The 17,958-nt window shown below is 39.8% G+C and overlaps 1 protein-coding gene across 1 annotated transcript in view; it reads left to right on the top strand.

Annotated features, from left to right (window-relative positions):
- The window catches only part of LOC108896682 (cadherin-18-like), a 121,111-nt gene that overhangs the window by 73,209 nt on the left and 29,944 nt on the right, over positions 1–17,958 (top strand). The window contains 3 exon segments of the mRNA XM_018695908.2: positions 13,053–13,220; positions 14,884–15,071; positions 17,637–17,890. Coding sequence (XP_018551424.2) covers positions 13,053–13,220; positions 14,884–15,071; positions 17,637–17,890 — 610 coding nt within the window.

Here is a 17,958-nt window from a genome sequence, read left to right as displayed (position 1 = left end):
GCAAGGCAAGCAGTGGTTGAAAGCAGTTAAAGCTAAAAATAGACGTCAGTTAGAATTATGTCAAAGTGGACGCTGCGTCTCAGTAGCAGTAGAGGATCTGATAATCAAGATAGATTACCTGTTGCCTAGTAATACCTTGACTAAACTAGGTGACTTGGTGTGCTTCATTTTATTCATGTATTATTGCTTCAAATGTGGTAGATTTGCAGTTTATATAGTTTTTCCTTTTCCATAAGAAGGGTGTTCATTTTGACCTTACAATTGTGGAGCTGTTACTAATTGAATTTGGGTAAGTTTTTCAAGCAGAAATAGTAGTCTGGGGCTAAAGGGTTTCAACACGTACAGCTTCAGTACAGCAGGTATGTCTGCATCAGTGACTCTGGTCAAAGTATTTCAATTCAGAGCACAGAGTCACAGCTCCTCCTCTGTCTGCTCCTTTGAAACACCCATCTACCAAACAGACTGACAGCACGATCTGACTTCATATATCTGACCACACCAGCAGAAGTTATATTATTATCACAAATCATTTGATTTTTTTATTCATGCTCTATGGAATATGTTTTACTCAAAGGTAGTGCCAACTTCCTGTTGGTAAGGCTATAGAAATGAATTAAATTTTGACTCATTTTCTCTGGAGAAGAGTGACCATATGGACATTAGAGTGTAAACTGTACAAACAGAGAGAATCTGTGCTGATTGAATTATGAACATGGGATGCTTCTCTTTCTAGCAGCAACATTTTTGGGGGCAGGGGAATTTTTATATTAATTTTTTTCTGCTGCCTGTGGCCCCATTAAAATCCCCTGCAGGGCTCACACCTACTCTTCAACTTGATCAATATGATTAGCATGACGGCTCCCCCTTTATACTGCACACAGAGAGACAGGAAATTAATTCTGAACGAGGCTCCGGCCACGCACTCAGCAGCCAGTATGTCTCAGAGGCTAGCAGCTGAATGCTAAAGGCTTGTTTAACATGTTGCACAGCATCTCAGTCAGCTGACAGATGAACTTAGTGGTGCAGGCAGGTGGGAGCAAAACACAACATGTTTGCTGGAATTTACCTGACATCAGTTGGAGAGGAGGGGAGACAAGGGAGGAAGGAAAGGAAGACAAGGTAGACAATAGGAACCTCTGATAGGGGAGGAAAAATGGAAGAAGAGGAGTGGAAGAGATGTTGGATTATTGAGTTTGTGCTGAAGTGATTCAATTTTATGATCACTTTGGCAGCCACAGTGTTTCTAATATTTAGTCCACCCCATTTATATCAATGATGGCTGATTAAATACCAGAAACACACTGTACACTATAGCCTTCAAAATGTCCAGGAAGTTGAATCAACATGTCTGTGTGTGTTTCAACAAAAACGAAAAGTCAAAACTTTAATGAAGTTTGAATTTACTACAGGTTTGTTGAAAGAAAGAAATCAGTTCAGCTCAGTTCTGTTTAAGTTTACTGTCATTCAATCATGTTTCAAACATGAAGGAATGAAATCTGTTCCAGCAGTGTACAGAATAATTTAATGTTAAAATAGAGATAAACAATATTATAAATAATTACAAGAACACAGTATCAATGGGGAATACATAGTACAAATACACATAGTGAAACCCACGCAGTATATAGTGCATATACTGTAGCCACATGCAGTCGCAATGGTACAAAGTACAGATGGCAGACCTTAGGTCAGAGAGTTCAGAAACCTCACAGCCTCTGGGAAGAAGCTGCTCTTTAGCCTTGTTGTTCTGGCTTTGAGGCTGTGCAGCCTCCTGCCTGAGGGGAGGGGGGTGAACAGTCTGTGTGCCACGTGGGTGCCTTGTCAGTCAGGTCAGCAGGGCTAAGACCAGCCTGCTTCAGCCTCTCTTCCTAAAGTCCACAACCATCTCCTTATTCTTCCCCACACTGATGCTCTGCACCAGTCCATAAGATCGTCCCCCTCCTGCCTGTACACATACTCATCACTGATGGAGATCAGTCCAACCACAGCTGTGTCATCTGCAAACTTCATTATATGAATAAGAAATATCGCAGGTGAAAAACAGAACAAATATGAACCTTGGATGAGAGGAGGCCCTCCCTTTGGCAAAGGAACAACCCCCCCCCCCAAATCCTTTTCTGATCCACCCTAATCATTTTTGCATACTCCCTTGCTTTCTTCACCCTTGGTTTTCATCATGTTCCTTTATCAATTCTTGTTTTCTCTCATTATCTTATTTAATAAGGAGATACAAAAAGACAAGCTGTTAGCAGGTGCACATCCTCAATGTTTCTCTGTCTGTATAAACCAAAATAAAAACAGATCATGAATACTGTTGTCATAAGCTGCACCACGCAACTATTCGTCTATGCTCTTATCTGTGCCATGCTGATATTATACAGTCATTTCCTTTCTGTGTAGCTCTCTAGTGGCCTTGGAAAGGAGGCGCTGGCTCTGTGCCTTCATGCTTGTATGAGCACATGAATTATCTGGAGAGAAAAGGATGGCTAACCTTGGACACTCTGAAGTGGAAAGAATCACAAGATGAAAGCCAAACATTCAGACTGAAAAACGGTTCTATGGACCTGTATGTGTGTGTGTGTGTGTGTGTGTGTGTAGGGGGGATCCTTTCAATCTGAAATCTCTCTTTCTTCTCTCCTTGTCTCACTCTTGCCTTCCTCTGTCTGCTCTTTGCTGAAACCAGACAGTTTGAGCATCCGGCAGCAGGAGCTAAGTTAAGTGACATAGAATATGTAGAGTGACAAAGTCTGTGTTAGGAGGAGGATGGGTCAACAAAACACAGGACTTTCACTGCTGTTAGTTTTTCACTTTTTGTAGTGATGCCTTTGTGATGTGTGGGTAAGGATGATTTAGAGTTGTTTCAAGTTGTTGCTGAGTTAATATTATGTTATAATCAGTGGTGTAGTGGGGATTTTTTGAGGGGGGTACACAACACACACACACAGAGAGAGAGAGAGAGAGAAAGGGTTTAAACATTTTCCAGATAAGGATGGGAAACTATAGCTAATCAATTACAAAAATCAACACCATCAAAGAAGTGGGGGCGGACAGCGCTCCCACGCATCAACCACCCACTACACCCCTGGTTATAATGAGTGATTTGTAATAAACCTGTAATTTATTACAGTTTTCAATTACCTTGCCAAATAGTGGTGGAGACCAAACCAGAAGTAAAGAACTAAAGTGAATTTGGTCTTAGACTCATTGGGTGGACACGAACATGAGTCTTCTGGCCCCTAGTGGAAAAAATACATTTATGCAGTTTTAAACTTTTATTGTGTTATACCACAGTCAGTAAAAGTTAACACTAGCTGTAACCAGTTGATAAGGATGTAACATATATGTTTATGAATAACCGTAATTTCCCTTACTACACACTCAGTGTTCAGAACAGTAAATGTAAAAACCTGTTTCAGCTCCAAAAGCAATTACATGTGGCTATAATATAATCAGGACTGTACTGTATGTGACAGTATTCAGCTGTTTAATTGCAGCTTGATTATGTGCAGAACCATATGGACTTCTCATCTTTATAGTTCAGCGCTGCAGTCCTCTCCCCTGAGTGGCATATGGTTGCATGGGCCCAGGTGCAACATGTACAGTGCAATATGGAGGATCAAACTGCTCAGTGACCACTGCAGACTCTCATCATCACTGTAATGTATATTCTGTAGAGAGATTGTAGCTTACGTGTAAGATGAGAGATATTAATGATCCACCTCCACAATGAGATGATGAAATACTGTTGGTTGGCATGTTTATAATAAGGCAGAGCTGTGCTATACTGTTAGTGTGAGGCAGGCTCTTAACCTGAACCTTCCTCTTTTCTTAATAGTGTCAGACTCTACCAGCCTGATTCTAGACATCTGAATCACTGCCAGCATATCTACTTTTTTCAGTAGTTCATATGGGCCTGAATGCTTAGTTGAGAAAACAACACAGCCATGATTCAGGTATGATTCAGACTCAGAATGTCACTGTCTCGCACCAAAGCCAGAAAAATTGTGACAGAAAAATTGCCACAAAACTGTGGATGAGGTCAACAGACCTATACAGGTTGACAACTAGCCAAAATATCAGCCCTTAAATCAGCATGTTTCCTCAATCGGTCAATATAACAACACCTATATTAAATTAACTTTTGACCAACAAAAACTACAAAGGAATTCATCTGTCTGATTATCAAATTAAGTTCTGTAAACTTCAAACTAGATTATTGTCCAAACACATCCAAAGGTGAGACTTCCTCACTGACAAGGACAGCATCAGTAATTTCAGCAAGCATCTGTTTGACACTTTACACTTTACATTCAAGTCATCTAGCATTTATTAGGAATGTTGAAAATAATCGCTTCTACAATGCGCGATGAGGACGTGGATGAATCTGCATCCGATGCAGTGACACTCGATTATTGCCTCCCGCTGCTGCTTCTTGATTTTCCAGCCTCGGCTGGACAATAAAGTTCAAAATGACCCCCTGTTAGCAACACATGAGACGTAGCCACATTAGCCATTTTCATCCTATGAACACCTGCCACTGTAGAGGAAATAGTGGACCCAGCCCAGCCAAGAACTGATGTGATGCTGTTGTAGCATGTTAGTGATAACATGAATCCTGAACTCCTCTTGTAACAATAACTCCTCTTGTAACAATAACGGTACAATAGATTAGTGAGGACTGGCAGATTATTTGGCATATGTGCTGTAAATGAGAGCCGTTTATGAGTCTCATACGGTGCTCATATGGCAGAGCTACTTTCTCATGTATGTGAAGTTCTCTACATTCAGGAAGTGTCCTTTCTTAGAGCAGAAGACAGCTGCTAGAAGCTGAAGCTAGAAGTATTAGTTTTGTTTTTGAGGATGGAACAATTTCACACTTAAATATAGGAAGGCTCTATCTATACAATTCATTTATTTTGGTTTATAATGTAAATATATATATAGTATATATAACATGTTGGCATTGATTTCTAATGCACTTTTTAAATTATCAAAAAGGGAGCTCATATTTATCTGACTGCTTTTATTCATTGATTGAAAAAGTAGCTATGTGCTGTAATGTAGAAAATTGGGGATGAAATGCCTTGTCAGGCATCGTGATATTGAATTGAATCGAATCATTGACAGGATAATTGTGATCAAATTGAATCATGAGATCATTAAAGATACACACACAGCCCTAGCACATGTAGGTACAGAGCCCTGGAGAGTTTTTCTCCAGTACTAATGTATGAGGGTTTTGGAAGGCACAGTGGTGTCAGATCAGAAAACACTTCTACCAGTCATTCTGTATAGGGCATGGACAAATTGCATATTTTCTTGTTCTTATTTAATTTGAAAGTCATTTTGCTAACAGCAGGAGTGTTAATAGTCAGGCAGTGAGAAAAACCTGACACCAGTGACAACACAAATCGACATAATCAGCAGGAGGAGGTGCATAGAAACAGCTGTTTATGGTTTACAGCTCTCTGTCTTATTGACTGTCCCTTCACTTTCCTGTCATTTCCCTGCTGCCCTGTGCACTGCCACAACGGGAGGAAATACAATTGGAGCTGAAAGTTCTTTTACAACCTTGAAAAGCAAGCATGTTAAAAAAAACAACAACAAAGTGACGTGATCTCCTACAGTACCTAAACACAGCAAGCAGCACTGTCCATGGATCTGAAACAACAGCTTAGTGAGAGTCACGTCATGGACTGTAATTTTGTCGTACAATTTTCACAAGTGATTTATGAGTAACTTCAATGGAAAATAAACTATAACAGAACAGATAATTTAAAATATTACACTGAATGTATTTACAGGTTTTTCTAGTGACAAAGGAGCCAGATCCAATCAAATAGGTGCTGGTTCTAGGGAGACCTGAGATCTTCTTCGAATTATAGTCATGAAAGGTACAACAATACAATTCTAAAACATAATGTCACATTCTGTGTGTTACTATCACTTCTACCGCTGCCTCTGTAGTCATTTTATCACATTCACACCTCATCTACTATACCTTGCCTACGTCCTGTGATGACTTTCAGTGATCTGCACTTACCATTCAATTACAAATCACTAATACTGTATGCTTGTGTTTCTTTCTTCCCACTTGCACAGACTATCCACTGGGAGCTTGAATGCAGAAACATCTAATATGTACGCGTAGCTTCCCTCCCCTTGCTCTCTGAGCTGTGTCTGTCTCTAAGAGCCAAAGAAGAGAAAAATATCCTCCTCTTATCTGCCCTCTCTTCCTTGCTCTCCTCTGTCTGTGTGTGAGGGATTACAGTGAAAAATGAGACAAGGGCACGCACAAGAAAGCTGCATTTATAATGTGAAGTCCTCTTTACTGGGGGAAAATTCACAATCAAATACATTTCCCGGCCTACGATCCTGGTATTATTTGGGTTGCTCTCATTTCAGGTGGTGGAATGTACACAGCTTAAGGTCTTTTGGTCTTTGTGCTGGTGGAGGCCAATTTTGTGTTGTTCTGTCAAAAGCACTGAAGCCTAGATTATAGAGCTGGGAAAAGACGTCTCAATACGTTCGTTCCAGTCAAATTCAATACTGGCACAAATATATGAACACATTAAAATAAAAGCCAGTGAAAACTAATTCCAGCAGTCTGAAACTGTGTCGATTTTTTCTCTGGCTCAGTGCAGTTAATCTCTGCCTCCATCCCTGCAGAGGCAAAATTCCTCCAGTCCCTTTAGCTTTTGTCCCTCGCTCTCACGCCAGTCCCCTCCACTCATTTTCAGACTCTGCTTCCTTTTGTCCTCTATCCTGCTCCCCCACACACACTCCTCACTCACTCTCTCTCTCTCTCTGTCAGTCTATATGCATCTTTCCCCCCGGTCACTCTCTGTAATACAGGTGCATAATGTGTGCTGCCTGTCCTGTCCAGCCTGCACTGTGTCTCTCTGCTCAGTCTAAAGGGGCTGATAAGGCCAGATGGCTCTCTGCTTTGTGAGCCTGTGAAGCGAGTAATGCAGTGGAGCAGAGCCTCCAGGCTCAACACTGTCTGCATCTCATGTGGGAGAGGTGTGTGTGTGTGTGTGTGTGTGTTGTGGTGATTCTGTCCTTGTTAGAACCAGTTTAGCTTCAGACCTTTTTACCAGTCCTCACTCCTTCAGGCTGCTACTTTTGGCTTTACTTTTGTTCAACATGTTATAACCATACCAGGCATAAACAAAATATCTTTTATATACATGTATCTGTCTGTGTGACTTACTGTATTTCCAATAACTGACATCAGAACATTAGTGGACTGTAAGTTCATTTTCAACACACTAAAATAATGAGATCAGCCTCTGGCTCATGGTTTTTTCTTTCTTTCTTTTTTTTTTTTTTTTTCTCAAGTGTGGTATACCTAAAGAGGAACACTCACACAGTATTACAGTCAATCCGGGGCAAGCAGCTACTGTGTATAAACCAAAAACTGTGAGAATTTTAAACAGTTTCTACACGATAACATCAAGAGAAAAAGACATTTCACATATTCCCAAGATAATATTTCACAGAATTATTTTCAATATTAGTCACTTACAGTAAATGACAAGACTAAGGGCCCTATTATAATTTTCAGACTGTGTGGGCCTGTCTAAGCACACATGCTATTTTTGTTCATGTATGTGAAACAGCACAAAGTACAAAAGGGCTGGGTGAAGGTGGGTATAGATCAGAGTGCATTGTGGTTAATAAACACAACACTGTGAAACAGCTGAGCTAATCACAGTCAAACATGGCAACAGCAGCTCCATTAATAAAAAGGCACTTCTCCAGGAAATCACATGGTTGTCAGGATGTTTGTTTGTTGTTACAATGAGGGCAACATGAATAAACTGAAAATAGTTAAGTGAAGTGGTTTGTATGACTACATGTGTAGAGGTGTGTGTGGTTACTCTGTAGCCACTTGGTCCATTTACATGTGATTTAATGAAAGTAAACATGGCTGATGGTTGTGCTTAATGGCTCGACACTCTGGCACAACACTACTGAATCAGAGGTTGTAGATTTATCAACATATGTGTCCTGCTGCCTTCAGACAGCTGCAGGTTATAAAGAACTGAAGAAGCTTTGCATATAGTATAAAGCAGCTGTGGACAACAGATACTAGAAGAATATAAATGAGCGCAGACTGATTTACAATAACTTTTTTCTTTCTGTTTTGTTTTTTGTTTTTTATTCTGATTTAATGCCTCTGCTGACTGAGCTGTGATAATTGAAATAATTTGTTCATGTTGTGCAGTTGCTTGATGTATTTTGTTTGTTTTTGTGGGCAAAATCATCAAATCAGCAACAGACAGACTTTGCGTTACAGACACTGGTAGAGGCGACGTGGTTAGTGGAGCTAAATGCTAACATCTGTATGCCAAAATGCTCATAATAATAAGAGTAACTTGTTGATGTTAAGCAGGTGTAATATATTGTTCATCTTAGTTTAACATGTTAGCGTGCTAACATTTTCTAATTAGCACCTAAGGACAGCTGAAGCTGATGGAAATGTAATTAGCTTTGAAGGCATTTGATTATAATAAGTATTATACAAATGACCATGAATGCATGTACCAGATTTCATGTCAATCTGTGTGATATCTGTTGACATAGCAAAGCCCAGATCAAAGAGACAAAGTGACTGACTGGCATTACCATCCATAGAGCCATGCGTTTCAGTTCTAAAGCTACAGTATGCACATTTATTTGTTGAAAGTTGCAAATATTTTTCAGCAGAAAAAGACTGAATCCAATTATGCTTTTGTTTACCTGTCAAGTCAGTTTAATTTATTTAACAACAACAGAAGTTACCACAGTGCACTTTCATATAGAGGAGGTCTAGACTGTACTCTTTATAATATTATTTACAGAGACCCAACAGTTCCATGAGCAGCACTATACAGCTCCAGAGGCAGAAACACCTACAGAAAGTGACAGGAGGAGAGAGGAGAGAGCAAGTAACATGCATATGTATGAAGTATAACTCTTGTCTGTCAGAAACAAAAGTGTAATTTGTGCAACATTGTTAAAGCACCACAAAACAGAGAGACCGTAACCCTCATGATGGATGATGATGATAATGATGGGTCAACAAAGCATGTGATCTATTACTGTTCCTGCCCCGTCCTCTACCAGCAGTCAGTCTTGGTTTCTTTTCACCAGTATCAATCCATATACTAACCCAGGTGGTTTTCCTTTCCAAAATTTAACCAAAACGTAATGAGCTCAATGAGCTCCTCTCATCCCCTTTAAAGGTTGCAACAGGTGAAAAGAGAAGGGTGAGAGGCTGAGGTCTACGAGAGCCATGGAGCGACTGATTTCTAACATACTAAATATTAATATGTATGTATGTTGCAGTTGCTGCAGGGAAAGAAAGTCTTTATATCTTTAGGCAAACAAACACAAAATCAGTTTTTTGGATTTTTGTTATTTAATGTGTAGAAAAGCTTAGAGAGGACAGTCATTTTAAATCCCTCCTTCTGCTGGAAGATTTAAATAATTAATGAATGCTTTCCAGATGCACAGAAAGTATACAGGATTTTGGAGAAGTCCAAGTATGTGTTCTGAGCAAAAGGAAACGTAAATTACCATAATCCCCTGAAAACAGTGAAATGGTGTTTCTGTCTCTGCACATGATGGTGTGTGTGAATACTGGGATGCTCAAAATCAGCTCCAAAGTAAACATTTTGTTCTCTACCTATTGAGGCTTAGACTTCAAGAATTGTAACTGCTGTGGGTTAGATGTTCACAATCTGAGGCACTGGCTGCACTGTGAGGTCTTGTACATAGGTATTGCTGGACTGAGAGTAGTATCGAGTTATGGATGGTCTAGAAAAACTGCAGCTCCATGTAGGTGATGGACACATTGCTGAAGTCACAAAATGGTTGTAAAAGCAATCACTTCGAGTTTAAATTGTGTAGCTGTGCCACCATAATGAACAAAATGGGTGAAGAGGATTACTATGTGTGACTGCTGTCTGCAGAGGGCTCCAGGACCCTAATGACACAGGCTCAGACCCATAAATCATATTAAAACTAAATAGTTCAAAGTCTTTGAGGGTATATTAAGAGACAAAATGAATATGACAAAATTGTGTTTAAACCTCTTCTGAGGCTTTCTTCTCTGTTACAGCATGTCTGTGTGACAACACACACAACACACACAGACTGTAGGCTGATGTAGTGATAGCCTCAAGCCTTTATCACAATTTACCCACTAATGGAGGGTAATTCAGTAAAGATAAATATTGTACTCAAGTACAGTTTTGAGGCACTAGCACTTTATGTGAGTATTCCCATCTGATGCTACTGTATACTTTACATAAAAAATACATATAAAAAAAACATATTACATTGTTAAAAGTGAGTGACTTACCTTCCAAACTTCATCATAAAGGTCAAATTGTCCAATATTCACACACAAAACAGCAAAGATTAGAAAACAGTAAAAACAGTTTTATGTCATCTTGTAATCCTTCAGACTTATCTGAAGGCCCGGCCCCTCAAGCTGCTACAACAGTGAAATGCTGCTCACGCACTGATGCATCAGGATTCACAGTCTAATAATGACAAATATGATAAGTCATGAGGGACATTTTACTGCACAGCCACTACCTTTACTGTGTATGCTTTAAGTACATAAAGCTGATCAAACTTCTGTATTTGTAGCGTTTTTAAAGCAGGGTTTTACTTTTATTGGATTTTTGTTTTTAAAACAATGTTGAATCGACACTGAAGTAAAGTATCTCCCCCCACTGATCTGACCTCAGTAAAGTTGTCACTACAAGCCTTGTGATCTACAGTCAGATAAAGTCACATTAACACAAACCTTGAAAATAAAAATGCAGTTGATATCATGTGGAAAATAACATATATTACAAAATACAATAAGGCTTGGATATCCAATCATTTGAGATCTAAATAATGTTAATTTAAAAAAGATAAATTAGATTTTTGACATAGGGCACTCCACAACATCATCATATTTGTAAATTTCCCAAAAGTGGGATAAATAAAGTCTATCTTATTATCAGACACACAAAGTCTAGTGTAGTCTCTGGCCTGGTGTAATTTTAAAAATTCAAGCCAAAACAGGGACCTGAAGTCTCAGTCAGCCTGACTAGTAATCTGGACAAGGGATGGATTTATCAGTTTTTATTTCTTTCTTCTTTATATGTCTTAATCATACAGGTTTATGACTTTTTTGTGGTAAATGGGTAATCACTATCAACAGAATGTACTAGCCATTCTACATATGAAGGCCATTGTTTGTTGTTCTTACAGTACATGTAATCAAAATGCATACACCAAATAAGAGAGAGGAATGAACAAAGAGGAATGTATGCTGTGTCAGAACTCCTCCTCCAGGCAGGAAAACGTGTTTCAAGAATCAGACAACACAGCTATGAGTCATTTATGAAAAATATATGAATATCACATCAGTGTAGTGACTCACATTCAGCAGAATGCTGGCAAATATGCAGTCTACACCATGTGATTGATTATTATATTTGACTGGGTTAGAGGGTTGGTTGCCACATTGTTATGAGTGTGCACGTGTGATATGAAGAGGAAATAATATGTATATGTGCAGGAGAGAGAGGATGTGTAGATATGCGGATGTATTTTACCATCACATGAAGAATATAAGCTATAAACATGAACTACCTTCCCCTGTGGTCAAATCATATTATATTCTTTTATATCACAGCCAATCACTCTCACGTCTGCGGATGTAATTCATGTCGTCAGCCTTCATGGTTCAGCCAGAATGCTGACTGAGGAGCTTGGACTCAATTAATTTTTCCTTTGAGATTTTCCTGAACTGAAGCAGCAGCCTCGGCAGGATTATTTCCTCAGGACAATGTTCCATTGTCTTTTGTTTCACTGCATGTGTCACCAATACTCACTTAACTCATCTGGGATTTATCTGTAATACTTCAGTTTGAGTCATGAGAATTATGACATTTCTAAGCCACTGCTAAGAGGCACAATCTTAATTCATCATTCCTAGTTTTATATATTAGTGTGTCGGTGCATACAACAAAAACTTTAATTTAATAATACCAAGATCAAATTCAATTTGTAAAGTCACTGTCAGTTTTATTCAGCCAGATACAATAATCTTGCCTTGAGGTGTAAGTGGGTTTGATGTGTTCAATGCTGTGGCCTCTGGTTTCAGCTTAAAATAAGAAAATGTGTCAACTACACTGTCAGATCCCACTTCATGTACATAGAAATAAAAAAAGTGTAAATATTCTGGAGATGTGTTATATTAGTCACTGGAAATACATGGGGCTCCAAAATGCACAAAATACTGAACATTCACAAAAATGGTCAGGTCAGGGTATTTATTAAACAAAAAACAACAAAAACTCACTGACAGTTAAGCCACGTGGGGAGTCCATACAACACAAAAGCCCTTACTCCAGAAATAAAAAAAAAAAAAATCCAAATCCAAACACCACATGTAATAGGGTAAGCAGACACTGAGGAAGCACATACACAACACAGGAGCAAAACACATTCACAGGACTCACTAGACTCTGACAAAGCACAGGTGAAAGACAGGACTATATATACACACAGGGGATAATTGGTAACTTGACACCGGTGGGGCTGAAAAAAAGAGGGTAAACAAGACTAAGACCAGAAGTAAAAACACCAAAGACAAGACAGGACAAGAGACCTCAAAATAAAACAGGAAGTACAAGGACACAAGGAACAAGAGGGAAAGGGATAACAAAAATAAAACCGTTAAATCAGAAGCAACAATAGAAACACAGGAGAAACAAGATAAATGCTAAATACCTGGAAAAAAAAAGTATAAATAAAATTGACTTGACTTGAAAATGTCAGTGTCTGTGCTTTATTCTATTTTATTGTGCTTGTTTACATAAGTTGCATTTGTAATTTGGCCAATAAAACCACAGCTGCACTTTATTTTGTACAACAGATGGCCATAATGTCCTCACTACATTTATAATGCTCCTTTGTGGACCACTGACTGTTTTTCAAATAGCTTCATTACATTTTTGTCAACTCTGATATTTTTTCCCTCCTCATCTCTACCTCAGGTATCATCCGTACAGCAATGTCCAACATGGACCGTGAGACCAGGGACCACTATGCTGTGGTGATCCAGGCCAAAGACATGGCGGGCTCGGTCGGAGGACTGTCAGGATCCACAACTGTCAACATCACCCTCACTGATGTCAATGACAACCCTCCAAAGTTTCCACAGAGTAAGTGATCTCTCTCATTCACGGCAGCAGGTAAGCGGGTCTCTTGCCTCATCTTTATCCTCCAGCTCTTTTAAGGCTAGGTGGCTCAACATGCACACTTGGCTAGTCAGTTGGTTGTTTATTGATTGTTGGTAGTTATCTGAACAGCTGGCTACAATTTTTAGCATTAGCAATTCAATTTCCTGTTCAGGGGAGGATACCATCATGTGTGAATACCTTGGGTCCTATTTTAATGCCAAACACACCTGCTCCTTTGCCTCATGTATGTGCAGCAGTGACCGACCAATCTGACATCCATAGAGAATTGTGTGTTATTTTGTAGCAGCCTCATATGGTTTAGTGAACGTTAACACAGTGGATGGCAGTGTGTGATGGCACTGCACTCTGGTGTTACACGTCTCCAATGAATGCACTTTTATCAATGTATCTGTCCTGCTGCTGTGAGGCAGCTGCAGAAGCCTGCTCTTCTCATTTGAAACAGTTACTGTAAAATAAAAAAAATAAAATACCAGTACACACGCTCTGCTTTAGATATACATACTTACAAAAATGGCAGAAAGTGTATCACTTCCTATATGACAGCTTTTATTAGCATATCCCATGATAAATTAGAGCAGTTGTGACCAAACTTCAAATCAAATATCACTTATTAACAATATATTCACAGCAGTTCTGACTCACTAACTCACACGCACACACACACACACACACACACACACACACACTGAGAGACAAATAGAGAGAGAGACATTATGTTTAACAATTACAGCCTCAGGCTAGCATGAATATAGTATTATGCTAATGAGAGTAGTAAACACATCAAGAAATGTTCTATCACAAATGGCAGACCAACTCAGCCTGGTTATTTAATATGCACACATTATTTTTTGTCTCAGATTCGAGGAAACCTAGTCATACAGTCTCACTATTCCACACTCCATCCACAAAACATTTTATGAGCACAACCTGTCTGTATCCAGACAGCAAACCAAACAAGGACAGGAAATAGATAGAAAGTGAATTTACATGTTATGTTGTTCCTGGATCTGTTTCCAGTCCTTATCAGTTCTCCTTCGTGTCCCTCCTTCACCTCATGACGTTTTCCATCGAGATCAAGGAAAAGTGATTAGGAAAAGAAGATTTTTTTGACTGTTTTACTGCAGCCCAGGATTAGCAAAAATGGGTATCTACTGATATCAATCTGGCAATACTAATAATAATGCTGTGGAGGTGGGGAGGTGATGAAGAGCAGGTGAGCAGGTGAGGTCCTCCAGCAGAGAGAGAGAGGGAGGGAGAGAGACACACAGAGCTGTCAGGGTTATGATGGTCTCACACCTATAGACACCTAACAAGCTTGTGTTGGGTTTTAGTTGCTTTTTATTACAGTACTTTTTCTTTAAAAAATAAAAAATAAATTCACTTACAGTCACTGCCTTTTTAATACATTGAGTATAGTGAATCTGTTACACATTTTTTGCTGTATGCACTTTGTGGTGTATGAATAAAATTGTCTTTCCTGTCCTGCCAGGGTTCTGATCATCATGTAACAAATGTCAGTGCCTTAGAACAGCTGTATTAAACACATCTTATTTGAGAGTCTGAGAAAAAGATGAATGATAACGGTTGTAATTACAAACGTTGGAATGTTGTGCTGCTGTTACAGAGAGTTACCAGCTGTATGTGCCAGAGCTGGCTCCAGTAGGGAAGGCAGTGGGTCGGATCAGAGCCAACGATGAGGATGAAGGGCAGAACGCTGAGATGACCTACAGCATCACTAATGCTGACGCTGCTGCCATCTTCACCATCACCACTGACGCAGAGCACAGAGAGGGAATCATTTCCCTCAAGCAGGTAGGAATCAGAGATCACAGCACACAAACCAACGCTGATTCTTATATAAGTATATAATATGTTTCATGGGTGAGCTGCAGTTTCAGGCGTGACTAAGAGGAGCACTGGAACAGGCAGGAACACAGTGAAGGCTTCTTTGGCTTGTGCTTTCTTTTAGTCTTTCAGATCTGTCATGGCAGCCCAGTCTGACAAGCACAGTGATTTATCATCCTTTAAAAACCCAGGCATGTGTTATTCTCTGCACGGATGTCAGTTGTGGCTGAAATGCTGTGATTGGTTAGTCATATCACTGCAGTGCAACACAGAAGAATGGACATGGTTCTATTTTTACAGTACTTGTATACTTGCATACATAGAGTATATTGTCTCCACATATTGAAAGACAGTTTACAGATCGACCAGGAATCAAAGGTGCATACATGCCACTGCTCTCTCTCACCTTTACATATGACTGAGTTTAAGGCTATCACAGGTCAAATTTGAAACTTAACAAATTAGACAAAGTGAATCCCTCAGCAGCAGTGTCCTGCGTCAGAATATGACTAACTCTGGCACAAAGAGGTGATTGGGAACCACATTCAGCTCACTCCCTCAGTCAGTAAAGGTAAAGCCCTGCAACTATAGGAGCTAATCTACACCAATCAGCCACAACATTAAAACCACCTGCCTAACATTGTGTAGGTCCCCCTCGAGACATGGACTCCATAAGACCTCTGAAGGTGTCCTGTGGTATCAGGCACCGAGAACACTACCCAGAGCATCACTCTGCCTCTGTAAGCTTGCCTCCTTCCCATAGTGCATCCTGCTGCCATCTCTTTTCCTATGTATATGATGCACACACACCCAGCTTTCCAAATGATATGCAGTTGCAAGCTGTTTCATCAGACCAGTCCAGCTTCTCTCATTGCTCCATGGTCTGGTTCTTACGCTCACATGTATGTCCACGGTTTTACTGGACATGAACGCAGCCACAGACGAGGTATGGAGGGTTAAAGGTGGATTTATTGTAAGTAGAATAGTTTAGACAGTGTCAGGGACGCTCGAGAAGGAAAGGAACCAGAGCAGCTGAATGTGTAGCTGCCACTGCGAGAGCAGGGAAGCACATCAGGGAAATCAAAATCAATGGGAGCAGGCAGGACTGAGTTTTAAAAGAGTGAAATGCTATTTTATTGTGTATTGTGTTATTGACGCATGGTGCAGCCAAACAATAACAGACCTGACAGACTGCACCCAAAGCACACAACAGAGGAACACGATGGGACGGGAGTGATTCTTCTGGGGCTGGGATGGAATGGGATTATTTTTGTGGAAGTGGGATAGGATAGGAGTGAAAATCCACTTCTGCTGCCTAATATATCCCACCCCCTGACAGGTGCCATTATAACAAGATAATATCATCATTTGAATATTGTTGCTGATTAGTGTATGTCAGCCAAAATGCACAAAATCAGTTTTATATTACCAGGATAATTACAGGCCATTTACCATACAGCATCAGTTCATCATGAGTTTTATCATTTTAGTTTTGATGCAGCTGGTGAAAGTCAGTTTGAAAAAGCAACAGCAGTTAGGAGTAAGCTATAGTACAGCAATGGCTGCTGTTGAGATGACTCAACATGGTCTTGAATCACAGTATGACTTAAATTTTGAGAGGCATCTCCCAAAATAAGATTAAAATCGATAAGAAAATTTAATCTTCTGTATTTTTTCAGTTTTTTGGCACAAAGTGTTTTATACAGTAACGTAAGAGAGTCGGGGACCTGATATTTTGCTGAAAAGGAATTATATTGTGCCCTCACAGTTTGAAACGTTTTCTTCCTCTTTTCAAAAATACTGAAGTGAACTGTACAGGAAATAGACTTGGAGAGTGTAGCAAACATGGATTTTCAGCCAGGCTGAAAACCTTTGACTGTGTCTGATTTGCCTCTGCAGTCTTTGAACTACAACAAGAGGGAAACCCCGAGCTCAGCAAGCGTAAGCATCACTGGTTACTCAGAGCCACAGGTTAAAAGTGTTTTTGATTTTCTTTGTACCTCTTCCCCCGCTGCGCAGACTTGAGAACAGAGGAGGAGGAGGAGGAGGAGGAAAAGAGTCCATAATTGTTTTTCCTTTTTTCCCGCAGTTTGAGATGTGATAGAATTTGTAATACCTTGTGTCCTGGAGATGTTGAACTTTTCTCTAAAAAATTATCAGTGGATATAGGCATTCATTGCTGTAAATCTGTTGTGGGGCACAATGAGGTAATGTCAAGTATCTTCAGTGGAGAAAAAGAAGAAATCAGGAGACCAAATTCTACATCATAAAGCACAGTCAAACTAATTTATCAACTGTACGATGTCTCACTCTACATATCTTTGTCTTCCTAAAAACATTTTTAGGCATCCTCATCATGGTTGTATTCTTATTTTGATGGCAGAAGATGGCATGTTACGTTGCTAATTAGTTACTGTTATATCAGTTGATTGTCATTTATTAGCAGGATGTAACTTTTAATTTAATAATGGCACGTTGTTACTTGGTCTTTGAAACGTGTCCTCAGTGTTTTGTTTTCTATCTCCTCCCTAGCGTCTGAACTATGAGAAGAGAAAAGTGCACACACTCAACATCGAAGGCTCCAACACTCACCTAGACTCCCGCTTCTCCCACCTGGGGCCGTTTAAAGATTCCACTTCACTGCGAGTCATTGTGGGGGATGTGGATGAGCCTCCTGTCTTCTCCATGGACTACTACATTATGGACGTGTATGAAAACTCACCTGCTGGCACCCAGGTTGGCACTGTAACTGCTGTGGACCCTGATAGTACCAACAGCGCTGTCAGGTAAGAGAAACAGTCTGTGATGTGATGTGCATGTAGGTGTTTTTGTGTGTACGTCTGTAAGTATTTGG

The sequence above is a fragment of the Lates calcarifer genome, linkage group LG4, assembly GCF_001640805.2.
Source record: "Lates calcarifer isolate ASB-BC8 linkage group LG4, TLL_Latcal_v3, whole genome shotgun sequence".
NCBI lineage: Eukaryota > Metazoa > Chordata > Actinopteri > Centropomidae > Lates > Lates calcarifer.
This window is presented reverse-complemented; position numbering and strand designations above follow the sequence as displayed.